Source organism: Oncorhynchus tshawytscha, linkage group LG05, assembly GCF_018296145.1.
Source record: "Oncorhynchus tshawytscha isolate Ot180627B linkage group LG05, Otsh_v2.0, whole genome shotgun sequence".
Taxonomy (NCBI): domain Eukaryota; kingdom Metazoa; phylum Chordata; class Actinopteri; order Salmoniformes; family Salmonidae; genus Oncorhynchus; species Oncorhynchus tshawytscha.
The window spans coordinates 23,649,119-23,664,500 of record NC_056433.1 but is presented as its reverse complement, the minus strand read 5'-3'; the positions used below and the strand labels follow the sequence as shown (position 1 = coordinate 23,664,500).

The 15,382-nt window shown below is 40.9% G+C and overlaps 2 protein-coding genes across 4 annotated transcripts in view; both read right to left on the bottom strand.

The window, feature by feature from the left end:
* The window catches only part of vash2 (vasohibin 2), a 35,012-nt gene extending 32,567 nt beyond the window's left edge, over positions 1-2,445 (bottom strand). The window contains exons 1-2 of one of the 3 annotated variants that reach the window (XM_024420136.2): positions 2,140-2,445; positions 1,484-1,934 (exon numbers count right to left, since the gene is read on the bottom strand). In XM_024420136.2, coding sequence (XP_024275904.1) covers positions 1,484-1,798 — 315 coding nt within the window. In that variant the 5' untranslated portion in view covers positions 1,799-1,934; positions 2,140-2,445. The remainder of the gene's footprint in view (positions 1-1,483; positions 1,935-2,139) is intronic. The other 2 variants (XM_024420137.2, XM_042321711.1) reach the window with 2 other exon arrangements.
* A 758-nt stretch (positions 2,446-3,203) lies between these two features.
* flvcr1 (FLVCR heme transporter 1) lies at positions 3,204-14,728 on the bottom strand. Its single transcript, XM_024420129.2, has 10 exons — positions 13,675-14,728; positions 13,347-13,491; positions 11,094-11,234; positions 10,434-10,501; positions 8,114-8,217; positions 7,534-7,644; positions 6,762-6,867; positions 6,160-6,271; positions 5,898-5,965; positions 3,204-5,211 (listed from the first exon to the last, which is right to left on the bottom strand). Exons 1-10 carry the CDS (start codon positions 14,344-14,346, stop codon positions 5,125-5,127), a joined length of 1,614 nt encoding a protein of 537 aa, XP_024275897.1. The 5' UTR covers positions 14,347-14,728; the 3' UTR covers positions 3,204-5,124.
* Between the last annotated feature and the right edge of the window lie 654 nt (positions 14,729-15,382).

The following is a 15,382-nucleotide window of genomic DNA, read 5'->3' as shown; positions in this document are numbered from 1 at the left end:
GCTGAACATGTCCCAGTTCATCCATGGCCTGCATACTCAGACATGTCACCCATTGAGCATGTTTGGGATGCTCTGGATCGACGTGTATGACCGCATGTTCCAGTTCCCACCAATATCCAGCAACTTCACACAGCCATTGAAGAGGAGTGACAACATTCCACAGGCAACAATCAACAGTCTGATCAACTCTATGCGAAGGAGATGTCGCACTGCATGAGGCTAATGGTGGTCACACCAGATACTGACTGGTTTTCTGATCCATTAAGTATCTCTGACCAACAGATGTATATCTGTATTCCCAGTCATGTGAAATCCATAGATTAGGGCCTAATATGTTTATTTGAATTGACTAAATTCCTTATGTGAATTGTAACTCAGTAAAATCTTTGAAATTGTTGCGTTAATATTTTTGTTCAGTGTAGTATGGCGTAGCAATGTGGAATACAACTACAGTCTCCTATTCACTTAGCTGTAGTCTATAAATAGTGTTCTTTATTTTTTATTTAACCAGGTAAGTCAGTTAAGAACAAATTGTTATTTACAATGACAGCCTACCGGGGGACAGTGGGATAACTGCCTTGTTCAGGGGCAGAACAACATATTTTTACCTTGTCAGCTCGGAGATTTAGTCCAGCAACCTTTCAGTTACCGGCCCAACACTCTAACCACTAGGCTACCTGCTGCCCCAATTAAGGCAGTGTGGTGGACATCGGTATGATGTGACATGCGTGAAATCCCACAGCACTGAGCAGGCCTACAGGTTTCTCAGCTAAAGACTGCTATTGTGGACTGCCAAAAGGTAGTTGATAAGACACCCTGAACATAAAAGAAAGTGTCACTGTCCCTTGGTGATACTATACAACACTAAAGCAGCCTCTGGTCATAATTCCAATAACTAGTACAGAGGCAGCATCAAGAAAGGACACAGTCTGGGGCAAATACAAAGATTCCTGTGTGCATTGTCATATGCTCTGCTATTTATATTGCCTACAGTGTGATATGAACTTTGGCTTTGCCATCACATGTACTAATTTCCAGTGTACCAATTAGTGATGCTCCAGAGTCTCCTTTCTCAGCCCAGTCCCAGTCCCACCAATGACAGCAAGAGAAAGGCTCTCAACACTGGTCCCCGCTTGGTGACATTTCGGTCCCAGTTATATCTGGCCTCTGATGAAATTACTCAGAGACAATGTAGTGTCCTGTTGGAGGCCAGGGGCAGGCTGAAATAGTCTGCATGCCTTAAATTCATTCTTCATTCCTCGTCAGCATAATTAGGAAAGAGAAGACTTTCAGGAGGAACTTTAACTCATCCTGCTATTGTCCTGTCAACAGTTGTTGATGGATTCTTTGCATAGATCGAATTTCTAATTATGTCTGTTGAATTGCAATATGAAGCATATGTCTGTTGGTTATAACATGGTAATTTCCCGGGTTTTTATGTCAATATAACTGCTTATTTGTCTGGCTTTAAGGCTATACTTACTTTAGGAAGGTATGCAGCATTCCTTATCTTGCTAATGTCTTGTCCATCAGGGTGTACTTTGGCCACATGAGTCCACATCCTCTCCCAAGTAACACCGTCAATGGGAAAACCAGTTCTGTTCACATAAAATAGCACCCCCCCATCTTTCTCCTCTTCCTCTCCCGATGAACGTCCAGCGTTGTTGGGGGTGCTAAGGGAGGCAGATTCAGCACCCGGGCTCGAGATGCAGTACGTACTGCCACTGGTGCTTTTGGATCGGTGCCTCCCCATTTTAGCTGTAGGTGAACTAGTGCTAGTGGCGTTGGGTCCAGTCATTGTTCAATTCAAAAGTGGGGGTCCTGGCAGATGGCAGCCCGTGATGATTTACTTAGCCTTTGTCAATAACCCAGGTTTGCTATAACAAACATGTTGCTGTACCAATATCCACTCCCGTACATCCATATAAAGGATACTGAAATCACATATTAACGAAATTATTTTGGGGGGCACGTGTGAAGCTTTATAGGTAGAAATGCACCAGAAAAAATATGCATTTCATATATTTAGCTAAACATAATCTTTAGCCATTAAAAAATCTGAAAGATATAGGCTAGCATGAATTCAAACCCCAAAGCATAGCCGTATAAAATACCGCATTGTGTGTGGACCATTCATACCAATGTAGTTTGCTAGTTGCCCGTAGTGGAATATTCACCGTTTGGCTTCCTCTGTAACTTCATCCTTTGCTCAGAAAACTGCGGGGGCGACTGACTCCCACAGCTGACCTCTGCTATGCATTCCGTTCCGTTCGTAGTCTACTACATATTTCCCCAATATCGAGTAGGCTGTCTATTCGAAAGCTTCGTCCTCATGATGAAAACTCCTCTTTGGTAATTTAATCCTCCATCACATGGTTAATATTTTGGGATTAATGATTTCACTACGTTATTCTGCCTATCGTAACCCCGGCAGCCAGCCGTGTTCTGAATGATTTCATTGGCTGTACCAACAAAGGGAAGCGGATTTAAGTAGCCATAGCAAATAAGGAAGGAGTCCCTTGCTGTGATTGGTGGTGATTGCGGATGAGGGCGTCAACAAGTGAAATTTGCAACAAATTGATTTCTTTTTCTCAACGCCCGTTATTGTCTAGGTCAATATTTTTAAAATTATACTGTTATTATAACAGTAAACAATGTAACATCTTCACCCGATTCAATTCAACAAGTGGTGTCTGACGTGAAATGGTCAGTGGCTATATAAAAAATTATATTGGCTTGTTTCAGCAAGCAATGTACATGTTTACATATTGTCCAAGATTATCAAGTTATCAAGGGCCAAATTATTAATGCAGAGGACAAATAAATGTAATATATTTATCAAATTGCAAAAGTGGGATATCAAGGTTACTCATTTAGAAATATGAAAATAAGCACTCCAGTAACAGGTTAGTTTGCCAAATATGCCCTCTTCTGGACAATGTTAGACAAACGCATATTCCAACTCTATTGGTCTAACTTTCTCTACACGTTTTCCAGTATTGTGATAACCTAAATGCTAGCATTTCATTCACTTAGGATACTGTCACAAAACCATTATTATAATACACTATATGCTTATGAAAATGTATGTGAGGGCACTATTGTTACAATATTTAGGTCATTAGCTAAAAGTCTTCTGTGACACCTCATGACTACAATTAGTAAAACATATACAGAATTACAACATCCACTGACTATAGTAGCTGAGCTAAAAATCATTTTATTGTATTGTTTACACTCTGTGTTTTATGTTTTGATTGCCACAGTACATTATCTGCAGATAAGCAAGTACACATGCGACTCCTTACCACCGAGAAAAGCCCAAAGACAAACTACAGAGGCAAAACTAAAACCACATTTTTACAGTACAATCTGGGGCACCTTGAAGGGATTGTCTAGCAGACACATTATATAGCAGCTGTATTGTAACAGTGTTGGCATTGACTATACTGTGGATTACTGTGCGAAATTATAAATCAGGCTGTCGAGACTTTAGACAGTCGTGTGTCAAAGCCATATGTTGTATTGAACAATAGGTAAGTATAGTTCAAGGTCCGGATGTACTCATTTTCAGTTGGGAACAATGATTCAGTTCAGTGGTCTTGGTAAATGCAATACATTGAAATAAAGATAAATAAATAATTGAAACAAATTGGTATAAGTGAACTATCAAATTTCGAGAAAAAAAGCAAGGAAATGTTATGAATGTCCATATTCGAATGTTATTTCATCATTATTCAGAACTACATTCAAATCTAGAAAAGAGAGGAATACATCTGTCAACCAAATAACTGTTTTTTTTCCTACGGTCATAAGAAGCTAAATAATAACATTAGTTTTGATACGCAAATATGAATAATTATAAGCACTAATTTGGACATATCCTGCAGGAAGCAATCATTTAAAAACAGTAAATTGTTTTTGAGATAGCAGAAACGCCTATGGGTTGGATCTTCTGATTATTAATGGGATGATATTACTTATTCCCGTTAAAACAAAGGAAAAACAGGAGCCAAAATATAGCGGTTTAGAGATGTAGTGGGGAATACCTAGTCAGTTGTCCAACTGAATGTATTCAACTGAAATGTATCTTCTGCTTTTAACCCAACCCCTATGAATCAAAGAGGTGCGGGGGCTGCCTTGATCAAAATCCACATTTTCGGCACCCGAGGATTAACTGCCTTGCTCAGGAGCAGAACAACATATTTTTACCTTGTCAATTCGGGGATTTGAAGGTCGGAGTGACCGTCCCAACACTCTAACCACTAGACCACCTACTGCGCATAGTCTTTATAGCCACCGTTTGAGCTATATAATCCACTGTGAAGGTTTGGAGCTATTTTTATTGTAACGCTGCAGTCATTATCACTCCTATTTGTGCTTCATCATCCACACAGCTTTCTTAGTATTTCCACAAAATCCCTCTGGGTGGCGCTGCTATACCATTAGCTACCTATCTCGGCAGAACTGTTATCTGTGCCATGTATTCAACAAAGTTGTCAACATTTGAACACTTTCAAAAGCATGCATGTAAGTAATACACTGAAAAGTAGATTGTGCATGTTGCACATTTGTCATATGCATTGTGCATTGTGCATCTTAGTGTGTCATATTTGGTCCATATTTGTATGAATGGCTGACATGTTATAGAGAACAAAACTGACACTGTTAAACTGCATTGTCATGCAATTCAAATAATGCAGCGTCACAATAATAACATCACCATAATGACAACAATGTTCTTCCTCACAGGCTAAGGCAGGTCAGAGATCCTACATTATATTTCCCTTTTGGTTTTGTATAATGCCTAGAAATAAGTTTAAATAAGCAGCACTTTATGAACCAGCGATGATGACAATTGTAGAGACAGAAGTGGTCATCAAGCAAAAGAAGGAGAGGACTATTGGAAGTGAAAAGGTGTATTTAGGTGCTTATAGTTTACCTATGTATAAACAAATCATGGCTTGGCTAAAACCACTACAGTACAAACATTATAACACATTACAGTTTACAATCCAAAGAAAAGGAGATTTCAAGTAACCTCAGGATATGTTGTTGAATGTGTTGTAGGCCTCTGAAATGTTCAGTAGTGTTGAGTGACCTGACCCCCCTGTCCTTTTTGGATTAAAGTGAGGTCTCGTGGGAAAAGCTGACTGAAGTTTCCATCTTGACGCCATTGGTTGCCTTGTCTGAAGGGCACTCGGTAGGGACCTAAGACAGCAGAGAGAAATATATCTTTAATTAAAGTATTCTATTCTCCTTTCATGAGACAAAGAGTCTTCTCATCACTGAAGTAACTAGTTGTAACAATGTTATAAGCCAATAGCTGTATATTAAACCAACATAGTGGGGTACATAATCACAGTGCCAAATGGTATTCTAGTATCCCATAACAACATCCTACAGCACAACTTTTCAGATGCCCTATACTGACGTCAGCAATGCTCCTGGGAACTATAAAACTATAAATCTTTTCAATAGATATGCAACATGACTACTACTATACATCTACTATACATCTTTTGTCTGGTGACTGCCTGAAGACTATTCCAAAAAATCCATGGAAAACAAATGTATTAAAGGATTCATTTGCTTTGCCCAGCACGCAGCTCTCGACATGATAAAAATTCACATTAGATGAGCCCAGCAGAGAGGTCAGTGGCGGAGACACAGCAGGACTTTTCTGTCTTTTGAGGTTTGCCCGGCCCTTGATGTTGGGGATCTCATGAGATACGAGACAGCTTTCACAATGGCTGTCAATGTGAAAGAACAAACGGACGAGTGACCTGACATCTGCGTCATTCAAGGAAAAGTGATTAAGAGGAGGCTGACCTTTCAGGAGAAAGAACAGGAAAATAGAAAATCTCTCTTAGGTAAATGGACAGAATGGGACTTACTGCTTGAAGATTTCTGTGGTTCATGCCCATATTGACGTTGTTTCTTTTCAGTTCTGATTTTATTAAGGCTGAAATAAACAAGTGAAAGTAATTAAGAGAGCCTCGTCAAAAAATATATAAACATACAACATTGTGGTGTAGCCTACATAGTATTGCATTGTATTTTATCAGCCTGTATCAGTTTTCATAGCAGAAAGTGGATCATATGGAAGACCCCCACACTCCACAGAACAGATCAGAACAGATCAGAGAGCCAACCAACCTGTGAGAAAGATGCCCAGGAAGATCCAGACACAGAGGAACAGGTTCCCAGCCAGGGGGTTGTAGTCTGTTGTTAGTCTTCCCTGGATCAATGTGAAAATAATCCCAAAGATCTGAGGGAGGAAGAAGACATAGGAGGTGAGCAACACACTATACACCTGTAGTGCCTCAAGGGTACACTCTTAGAAAAAAAGAGTTCCAAAAGGATTCTTCAGCTGTCCTCATAGGAGAACCATTTTTGGTCCCAAGTACAACTATTTTGGGTTACATGTAGAACCTTCTGTGGAAAAGGTTCTACACGAAACCCAAAAGAGTTCTACCTGGAACCAAAAAGGGTTCTTAAAAGGGTTTTTCTATATGGACAGCCGAAGAACCATTATTGGTTTTAGACAGCACCTTTTTCCCCCAAGAGTGTATATACAAATTTATGGTGACTAACAAAACAGATCACCAAACAAAAAACTTCTCAGATGCCCACTTGGCAAAGAAGCTAAATCATTTTATGAAGAGCTAGAATAGAAAGTAAATGTACTATGCAGACTTTGTAGGGGTAGGCCAATATTACATAATACACTGTTGAGGGGAGGACACATGCTGTGGTACCTGTGCAAATGCATTAAGAAGACCAGAAGATGTCCCTTCCGATTCAGGATACGTAATTTCAACCCCAAATTCAAAGCCAAGCGGCAGGTAACCAGTCATGAAGAACCTACAGAATAACAATAGCATATCAGTGAACCATGCCTGCCCTCAGGGAAAACACACTGCTTTATCTTGATGCCCTTGACGTTTATAATTTTTGAACATAACCAGGCCCGTTCTGGCCATATGGTACTTCAGGAAAATGCCAGATGGGCTGGTCCATTTTTAGCCCAGTGGGCCTGTCCAGCTTAGGTTTTTTTGCACAAAAGTATCATTATCTGGCTAATAATGGGGGCCTCAAGGAATAAAATGGGCGGGTGTGTTAGAAATGCCAAGGCAGATTTCTGGTTCCAGTCCACCCCTGAACAATACATAAATAATAGAGACATTGCATGAGTGACTGTTTACCTTCAGAGCATACAAGAGAACGAGAAGCTGATGTCCAAAAGGTCATTAGACCATGGCATGGAAATGTCCTGAATGACACCCTACTGTTCACTACCTTGTCATGTAGACACAATGTGCAACATGGGCTATCATAACTATTTTACTTCATAATTATCATTTCAATAAATTCTTTACAATCTGATAGGAAACCATTTCCTTTGTGGCTACAGGATCCTTTCCGGTTACAAAGATGTCAGTTACACAAATGAGAAGCGTCTCTCAATGATGATGCTAGACAGTCTTTTTAAAAATCTAGTTCCAACAGAGGGGTTGTCTCCAGCCTTACCCCAGCACGCCGGCAGTGAAGAACACCAGGTAGATATTGTTGAGGTCCAGAGTGAAGGTGAACACCAGCATACCAATGAAGGACAGGATGTAGACCATCAAAGTGGTCATTCTGAAGAACAATCACAGGACAGAACATTTATGTAAATACAAGTGGATACATTCAATACCGAGAGTTTCACAACTAAAGAGGCAATAGGGAGGTACCATGGGCAGGGAATTCCCTAAATGCATTAAGAGCAATTTACTACAAACCTGCATTATTATGGTCTGAACTGGCAGGACATAATTCTTGGAATGTCCCGTAGGCTGCATATCTAAAGGGCGAGTTAAAACTCATAAACGTCAGAGTTTGTGTTTTTACAGAACTTCCCTTTCTAGTAACAGCAGAATCTGTCTGCAAAACTGCTACCACAGTGCACAAAGTTTCCAGAAATAACTATACCAATTTAAATAGACATACACCGTAACTGCCTTCTGTAGCTCAAGATTGCATCATGTGCAACATAGATTCATGACTGTGTCAACAAATGATGTAGTGATTCATGTCATTGGCAGTTGTGCTTGGGGACAGTACCTACTTGTAGGTTTTGGTGTGATCCAGCCACAGTCCACAGATGATGGAGCCCACCATTCCAGCCACCACAAGGGTGAGACCAATCCTGCCTGCATTCAGTTCCTGGTTCTGGGGTGAGGAGTTTAATGTTAGTGTAGGGTAAAGCAGGCTTTTCAAGGGACATGTGCCACACTATCATATTCACACGAAGACCCATGGCTAAGAGCATTTAGTTAAAACTTGAGGCTCATGAGGACACAATATGGTCTGGATGCATGTAGGATGCATGTATGATTCATGTATGATGCATGTATGATGCATGTATGATGCATGTATAAATGGTACATACAGTACCATTCAAGGGTTTTCTTTCATTTTTAAAAAACTATTTTCTACTTTGTAGAATAATAGTGAAGACATCAAAACTATGAACACATATGGAATCATGCAGTAACCAAAAAAAGTGTTAAACAAATCAAAATATATTCTATATTTGAGATTTTTCAAAGTAGCCACCCTTTGCCTTGATGACAGCTTTGCACACTCTTGGCATTCTCTCAACCAGCTTCATGAGGTAGTCACCTAGAATGCATTTCAATTAACAGGTGTGCCTTGTTAAAAGTACATTTGTGGAATTTCTTTCCCTCTTAATTCATTTGAGCCAATCAGTTGTGTTGTGACAAGGTAGGGATGGTATACAGAGTAGCCACCCTTTGCTTTGATTACAGCTTTGCACACTCTTGGAATTCTCTCAACCAACTTCACCTCGAATGCTTTTCCAACAGTCTTGAAGGAGTTCCCACATATGCCGATTTGTTGGCTGCTTTTCCTTCACTCCAACTCATCCCAAACCGCTGAGGTCGGGTGATTGTGGAAGCCAGGGCATCTCATGCAGCACTCCATCACTCTCCTTCTTGGTCAAATAGCCCTTACACAGCCTGGATGTGTGTTGGGTCATTGTCCTGTTGAAAAACAAATTATAGTCCCACTAACTGCAAACCAGATGGGATGGTGTATCGCTGCAGAATGCTGTGGTAGGCATGCTGTTTAAGTGTGCCTACAATTCTAAATAAATCACTGTGTCACCAGCAAAGCACCCCCACACCATCACACCTCCTCCTCCATGCTTCTTAGTAGGAACCCCACATGCGAAGATCATCTGTTCACCTACTCTGAATCTCATAAAGACACAGTGGTTGGAACCAAAAATCTTACATTCGGTCTCATCAGACCAAAGGATAGATTTCCACCGGTCTAATGTCCAGTGCTCATGTTTCTTTGCCCAAGCAAGATTCTTTTTCTTATTGGTGTCTTTCAGTAGTGGTTTCTTTGCAGCAATTCGACCATGAAGGCCTGATTCATGCAGTCTCCTCTGAACAGTTGATGTCGAGATGTGTCTGTTACTTGAACTCTGTGAAGTATTTATTTGGGCTGCAATTTTCTGAGGCTAGTAACTCTAATGAACTTGTCCTCTGCAGCAGATGTAACTCTGGATCCTCCTTTCATGTGGCAGTCCTCATGAGAGACAGTTTCATCATAACTCTTGATGGTTTTTGCAACTTCACTTGAAGAAACTTTCAAAGTTCTTGTAATTTGCCGGATTGACCTCATGTCTTAAAGTAATGATGGACTTGTGTTTCTCTTTGCTTATTTGAGCTGTTCTTGCCATAATATGGACATGGTCTTTTAACAAATACGTCTATCTTCTGTATACCACCCTTACCTTGTCACAACACACCTGATTGGCTCAAATGCATTTAGAAGGAAAGAAATTCCACAAATGTACTTTTAACATGGCACACCTGTTAATTGAAATGCATTCCAGGTAACTACCTAATGAAACTGGTTGAGAGAATGCCAAATGTATGCAAAGATGTCATCAAGGCAAAGGGTGGCTACTTTGAAGAATCTCAAATATAATATATATTTAGATTTGTTTAAACCTTTTTTGATTCCATATGTGTTATTTCATAGTTTTGATGTCTCCACTATTATTCTACAATGTAGAAAATAGTAAAAATAAAGAAAAACCCTAGAATGAGTAGGTGTGTCCAAACTTTTGACTTGTACTGTACACGGTGAATCGGTTTAGGGGGTACAGTTCCGGGATTTATGGAAAAAGCGGATAATGAACTTCAAAGCGGGAGACAATGGATTTGTTCCCTGTCATGGTTTCCGCTCTCATTTAACTCCATCTGTTTATAGAGAAAGCCTTTTCCCTTAAGTCTTTACTACTGTCCTGTTCAAGAGCTTGTGTTTGATCTAGCTATGCATGTAGTAAATCAACTTAGCAAATCATCTTAATTTTCAGTCATTGAAACATGCATCTTTTGCACTCCACTTACCTTGTAACAAGCCATAATCATCTGATTGAGAAGTGTTGACACAGAGTAGAAAGAACCAGTCATGATACCTAAAAGAAAATGGGGGGGTGAAATGATTTATTTCAATGTTTCATCCCGACATAGTGATATCAATTCCAAGAATTTATGTAGTACACATAAAATCATGAAAATTGCTGAACACCAAACAAAATAAACTCTCTGGAGGTCAGATGCAAGAAACATATGTAACTGGACTGAGCACTGGGCAGTCAGTCTGCCTTGGGGTGCATGGGGTTAAAGGACAGATCTCATCTGCCTTGTATGGGGTTAAAGACAGATGGATCTCATAATGGAACAAATATCCCCCAGCAAACAATCAGTGAATGAACAGAATGCAATAACAAGAGACTTTGGTCCCCACTCAGGATAACTGGCCTGGCCCCAGATCTGTATGTGCTTCGGCCAACTCCTCTAACTTTACTTGTCATGGAAGAACACGTTTGGCATGACAACAAACCCAACAGATGAGTTTGCTAAAGCACAGACCTGGCAATTAGTCAGGTGTCTCACCATAACTTTAAGGTAGCTTTATGTTACAGTGGTAATAACATGGTTATAGTAAGTGTAGTAACAACATAAGGAGCTAAATAAGGTAAGATGATGATAAGTCTGGTGTCTCACCATAACTGATGAGCAGTAGGATGAAAGGTTTGTTCTTGAACAGGTTGATTATGGACTGTCTGTAGGAGTAGTCTTCAGGAGCACAGTCAGGTAGGACCGCCTGAGCTTGGCTGGGAGGTAGTGAGGGTCTGTCTTTCATGACTAGGAGAGAAAAGACATAGTCAACACTAACACGCTGTATGTACAGCTTTACAACATAATGGCGAAGTGTTTGTTTCTTGCTTCAAATGCACTCAGTAGCTTATGACTGCAATGACTCATTCCTGATTTTGCAAAACACTATCACAGCTTATTGTGAAATAAACACAAATTACTTACTCGAAATTCGTGACAGGCACACTTTGTATGTATTACACAATTTTCTTCACAGTGCATTTTGTGTGTATTTCTTTCTTCATAAGGCATTTGTGTACATTAAACCAATTACAATTTGTTGTGGCTAACTTTAGCTAGGCTAGCTAGGTGGCTAACGTTAACTAGAGGGCTAACGTTATAGCTCGGCTAAGACGTTGCTAGACGTTCGCATTATATGCCCACCCATCCTCAATGACCAACCTCCTTCCTATCATTTCTGTCTTAAGTAACCTACTGTCTTTATCTGTGATTGAAATTCACTGGTTACAAAATGTTGTACTGCACACAGAAAATTACACATTTTCTTGTGCCTGTCAAAAATGTCCAATAAGTAATTTGTGTCTATTTCACAATAATCTGTGATACTGGGTTAGATTTACTGTGGTATATTTGCATAGTTGTATGGAATGTGTAGCCTATAGAACATCTACAGTGCCTTCAGAAAGTGTTCACACCCCTTGAATTTTTCCACATTTTGTTGTGTTACAGCCTGAATTTAAATGGATTACATTTATATTTTTGTGTCACTGTTCTACACACAATACCCCATAATGTGAAAGTGTAATTTTGTATGTAGAACATTTTAGAAATGAATAAAAGGACCACAGGAGGAGGCAGGTGGCTGGGTCCAGGGGCAGGCAGAAGGTCAAACACAGGGGGTCCAAAAAGGCAACAGTACAGGCAGGGAAAAGGCTAGTAACATCGTCCGGGAGATCGAGCAATAGGTTGTGTGGTGGAAGAATCAGAATTAGTTGTGTAACATAGATAATTAAGATGTCTTATCTGCATAATATACTTATGTGATATACTTGTTGTTAGAATGTATCCCTTCGGACTCTGGTGTTGGCAGTTGCATTTCTTCCCTCAGCTGGGGCTCAGTCACCTGGGGCCCAGAGAGGGGAGAGGTCAGGCTTGTCTTTTACATGTCCTTGGTGCTATGCAGAATATCAGAAATGGAGGAGGACAGGAGGGAACATTGTCTTCATATGTGAATGTGTCTTTACCTATTCTTAAACCATGTGAAGGGATGGTGTGATTAATGGGAAACAAATTACTTGTCTCCACAATGTCTGTGCACCAGTCACTCCCTCGTTTGGCATTGGGGGATGTGTGTGGTAGTGTCTGGAACCATTGTATGTCATCTCTGATGTTGCACTTATCCTGGGTTAGTGTATGACCTAGAGGCTCACTCCTCTCAGTGAGCTTGTCCAGGAGTGGGGTCAAGAAGGGGTTTTACTTGAGATGGAAGTATCTGGAGTTGACAATTGATTTATGCCATTGGATGAGTTGGTGTTTTTGTGCTATGAAGTACCAGGAACGAGATTGGAACCTCGTCTTAGGGACCAAGATGAACGCTAATTTATAGCGAATTCTATCTGGCTACAGGACACTCCTTCCTCATTTAAAAAGTCTCAACCTGTGACCCATTCAAAACATCTGTGGTTTGATATGTCGACTAGGGGGTGGATCTTGGCTATAAAAGACCTTTGTACTTTTGTCTCGCCGCTTTTCAACTAATCATCAGAGACGTGGAATAAGTCAAGGGGTATGAAAACTTTCTGAAGGCATTGTAAATGCAGTTGTCTGGACCTATGGAGTTAGTTTCTACAGTGACTAAATCAGGGCTCTCCAACCCTGTTCCTGGAGAGCTACCCTCCTGTAAATTTTTGCTCCAACCCCAGCTGTAACTAGCTTATCAACCAGCTAATTATAGCTGGTTGATAAGCTAGATAATAATAATAATAACCAGCTAATTATTAGGGATGAAAAGCCACAGGACGGTAGCTGTCCAGGAACAGGGTTGGAGAGCCCTGGACTAAATGATGTGCTATCCATCGGATCCATTTCTGCACAACACTATTCCAGATGGCATGATGAGGCTTGTGTCAACTTACTTACCAATTACAGTCAAGATGAAGAGAGCAGTGGAGACTACAGCTGTCCAATAAAACATAACGCTGATGTTGTGTCCCATCAGCTCTATGTCTTCCACAGTGTTGGGGACTAGGACAGGTGGAAGCAGGAAGCCAATGGCAGTGCCCAGCTAGAAGGGGATCAGACAAATACATCAATGTCACATATTCCATCAAAATACAGAAATAAATGGTTATTTTTACACAGCAGCATAAACATGTACATCATAAGCATGCAGGCCTACAGTTTACAATATGATTAGGCTAAAGGATTCAATAGGTGCCACCCATATCATGACTCAACACACACACACCTGGTTACCCAGCACGGCAGTGGCACATGCAGTAGACACCTCCTTCGGGCCAAACCACACTGATGCAATCTTAGAGGGCAGCCCGAGGATGAAGACTTGGGCTATAGAACATATTATCTGTCCGGTCATTGTCACCCCGAACAGATCTGGCCGGACGCTGGCGCATTTCACCCACGCACCGACGCAGTTCAAACCCGCGCCCATAAGGGCTGTCAGTTTCAGTCCTTTTTTATCCAGTAACCATGTTGCCGGGAAGATCAAAGGCACATACGCGACCATGTATACAATTGACAGCCAGTCGATCTTGTCGCTGGATACATTGTAGAAGTGGGTAAAAATGTTGGTGATGATGCTGTACTGGATCCATTGAAATGCGTTGACGAGGGAGTAAAAGCTGAACACAGCTAAAACGGAGAATCTTCTCCAATAGAGTTTCGTTTCGATACATGTTTCCTCTCCAGGAAGCATAGCCTGCTTCTCATCTGGAGGGATCTCTTGTTCCAAAGCCTTCGAGTCCAGTTCTGTCAGATGTGCCGATCCATTCGTTAGATCGGTGTACTGGTCCCCTATTGGGACTGCCCCGTTATGCACCGAGCGCTTGCATGAGATGTCTATTTCGTCAGGTGCGTTGTCACGTCGCAGATGCTCCTGTACCAACTCGCCAGCTACCATGATGCTGCGCCAACGTCGCCTATCGCTATAGCCTATACCCTAAAGTCAGGAAGCACGTTTACACAAAATAGGGCAGATCCAACATTCAGTTAGTAGATAATACAACTATTCACACCGTTTTATGAATAAGTCATTTTAAAATATTGTAGGCTATCTATCTGTATTCGCTCTCATAAACGCCTTCTTTCGCATAGTCCTGCTGTAGCCTAGTATGCCCGTGCCGCTTTTGTTCAGTGCATGGGAGTGGAGAGTACTGTAAGGCAGGGCGCATTTACATCAGACAACTCAAATATAGAGGCCTTCGGATGATGACTCCGACCAATCAAAATACCTGATTTGGAGGGCTATGGCGGTTATTATCCCCAACCAGTCCGGGACATGTGATTGGAAGAAGTGCTCACCGGCCTCTTTATGCATTCAAATAAACTGGATAATTTCCTTAATATAATTGAGGTTGTTCAAAGGTGTATGTGTTCATTAGTGACACATGGTCTCCTCATTATCTCTCCCTAATCCTAATCTTAGATGAACCTAATATACCTGCCTAGCATATACTGTACAGTAGGATACTCGCACTAAAAAACTAACGATTGAGACAATCTATGCATAAAATGTGTAATAAAATCATCCACCTCAATGACATAGGCCTAACAAATCAATTTTCTCTGCTAATTGTAGACCTTACATTTGTAGATGGGAGGTGAATTTACACTTTTATTCATTATGTTTTTGAAAATGCGGATCTTCAATTCGTCCTCAGATTTACCACGATTAAATACGTTTCAAGATGCACTGGCACACGTAGGCCTACATCACTACACTTCCACGTTGTCACAGTTTGCATTGTTGCGCGAAATTCTCAGGTTTCCAGATCCATGGAAACCGCAGCGCGGCTAAAGACAACAATGCGCTCATTACGCCCACGTCATTTGGCTGCTGCTTGCTATTGTGGTGTTGTAAAGCCTATCAAACATGTCAAAATATAAAGAGGGTGCCCTGTTCGAATTAAACATGCTACGAGAAACGTGGTGTCGAG

Excerpts from the sequence above, each read along its gene's own strand:
- flvcr1 (XM_024420129.2), bottom strand. The coding sequence starts at position 14,346 with ATGGTAGCTGGCGAGTTGGTACAGGAGCATCTGCGACGTGACAACGCA. Across the intron at positions 10,502-11,093 it reads CCTACTGCTCATCAGTTATG|GTATCATGACTGGTTCTTTC; the intron begins GTGAGACACCAG and ends ATTTTCTTTTAG. Across the intron at positions 6,272-6,761 it reads TTCTTAATGCATTTGCACAG|ATCTTTGGGATTATTTTCAC; the intron begins GTACCACAGCAT and ends TTCCTCCCTCAG.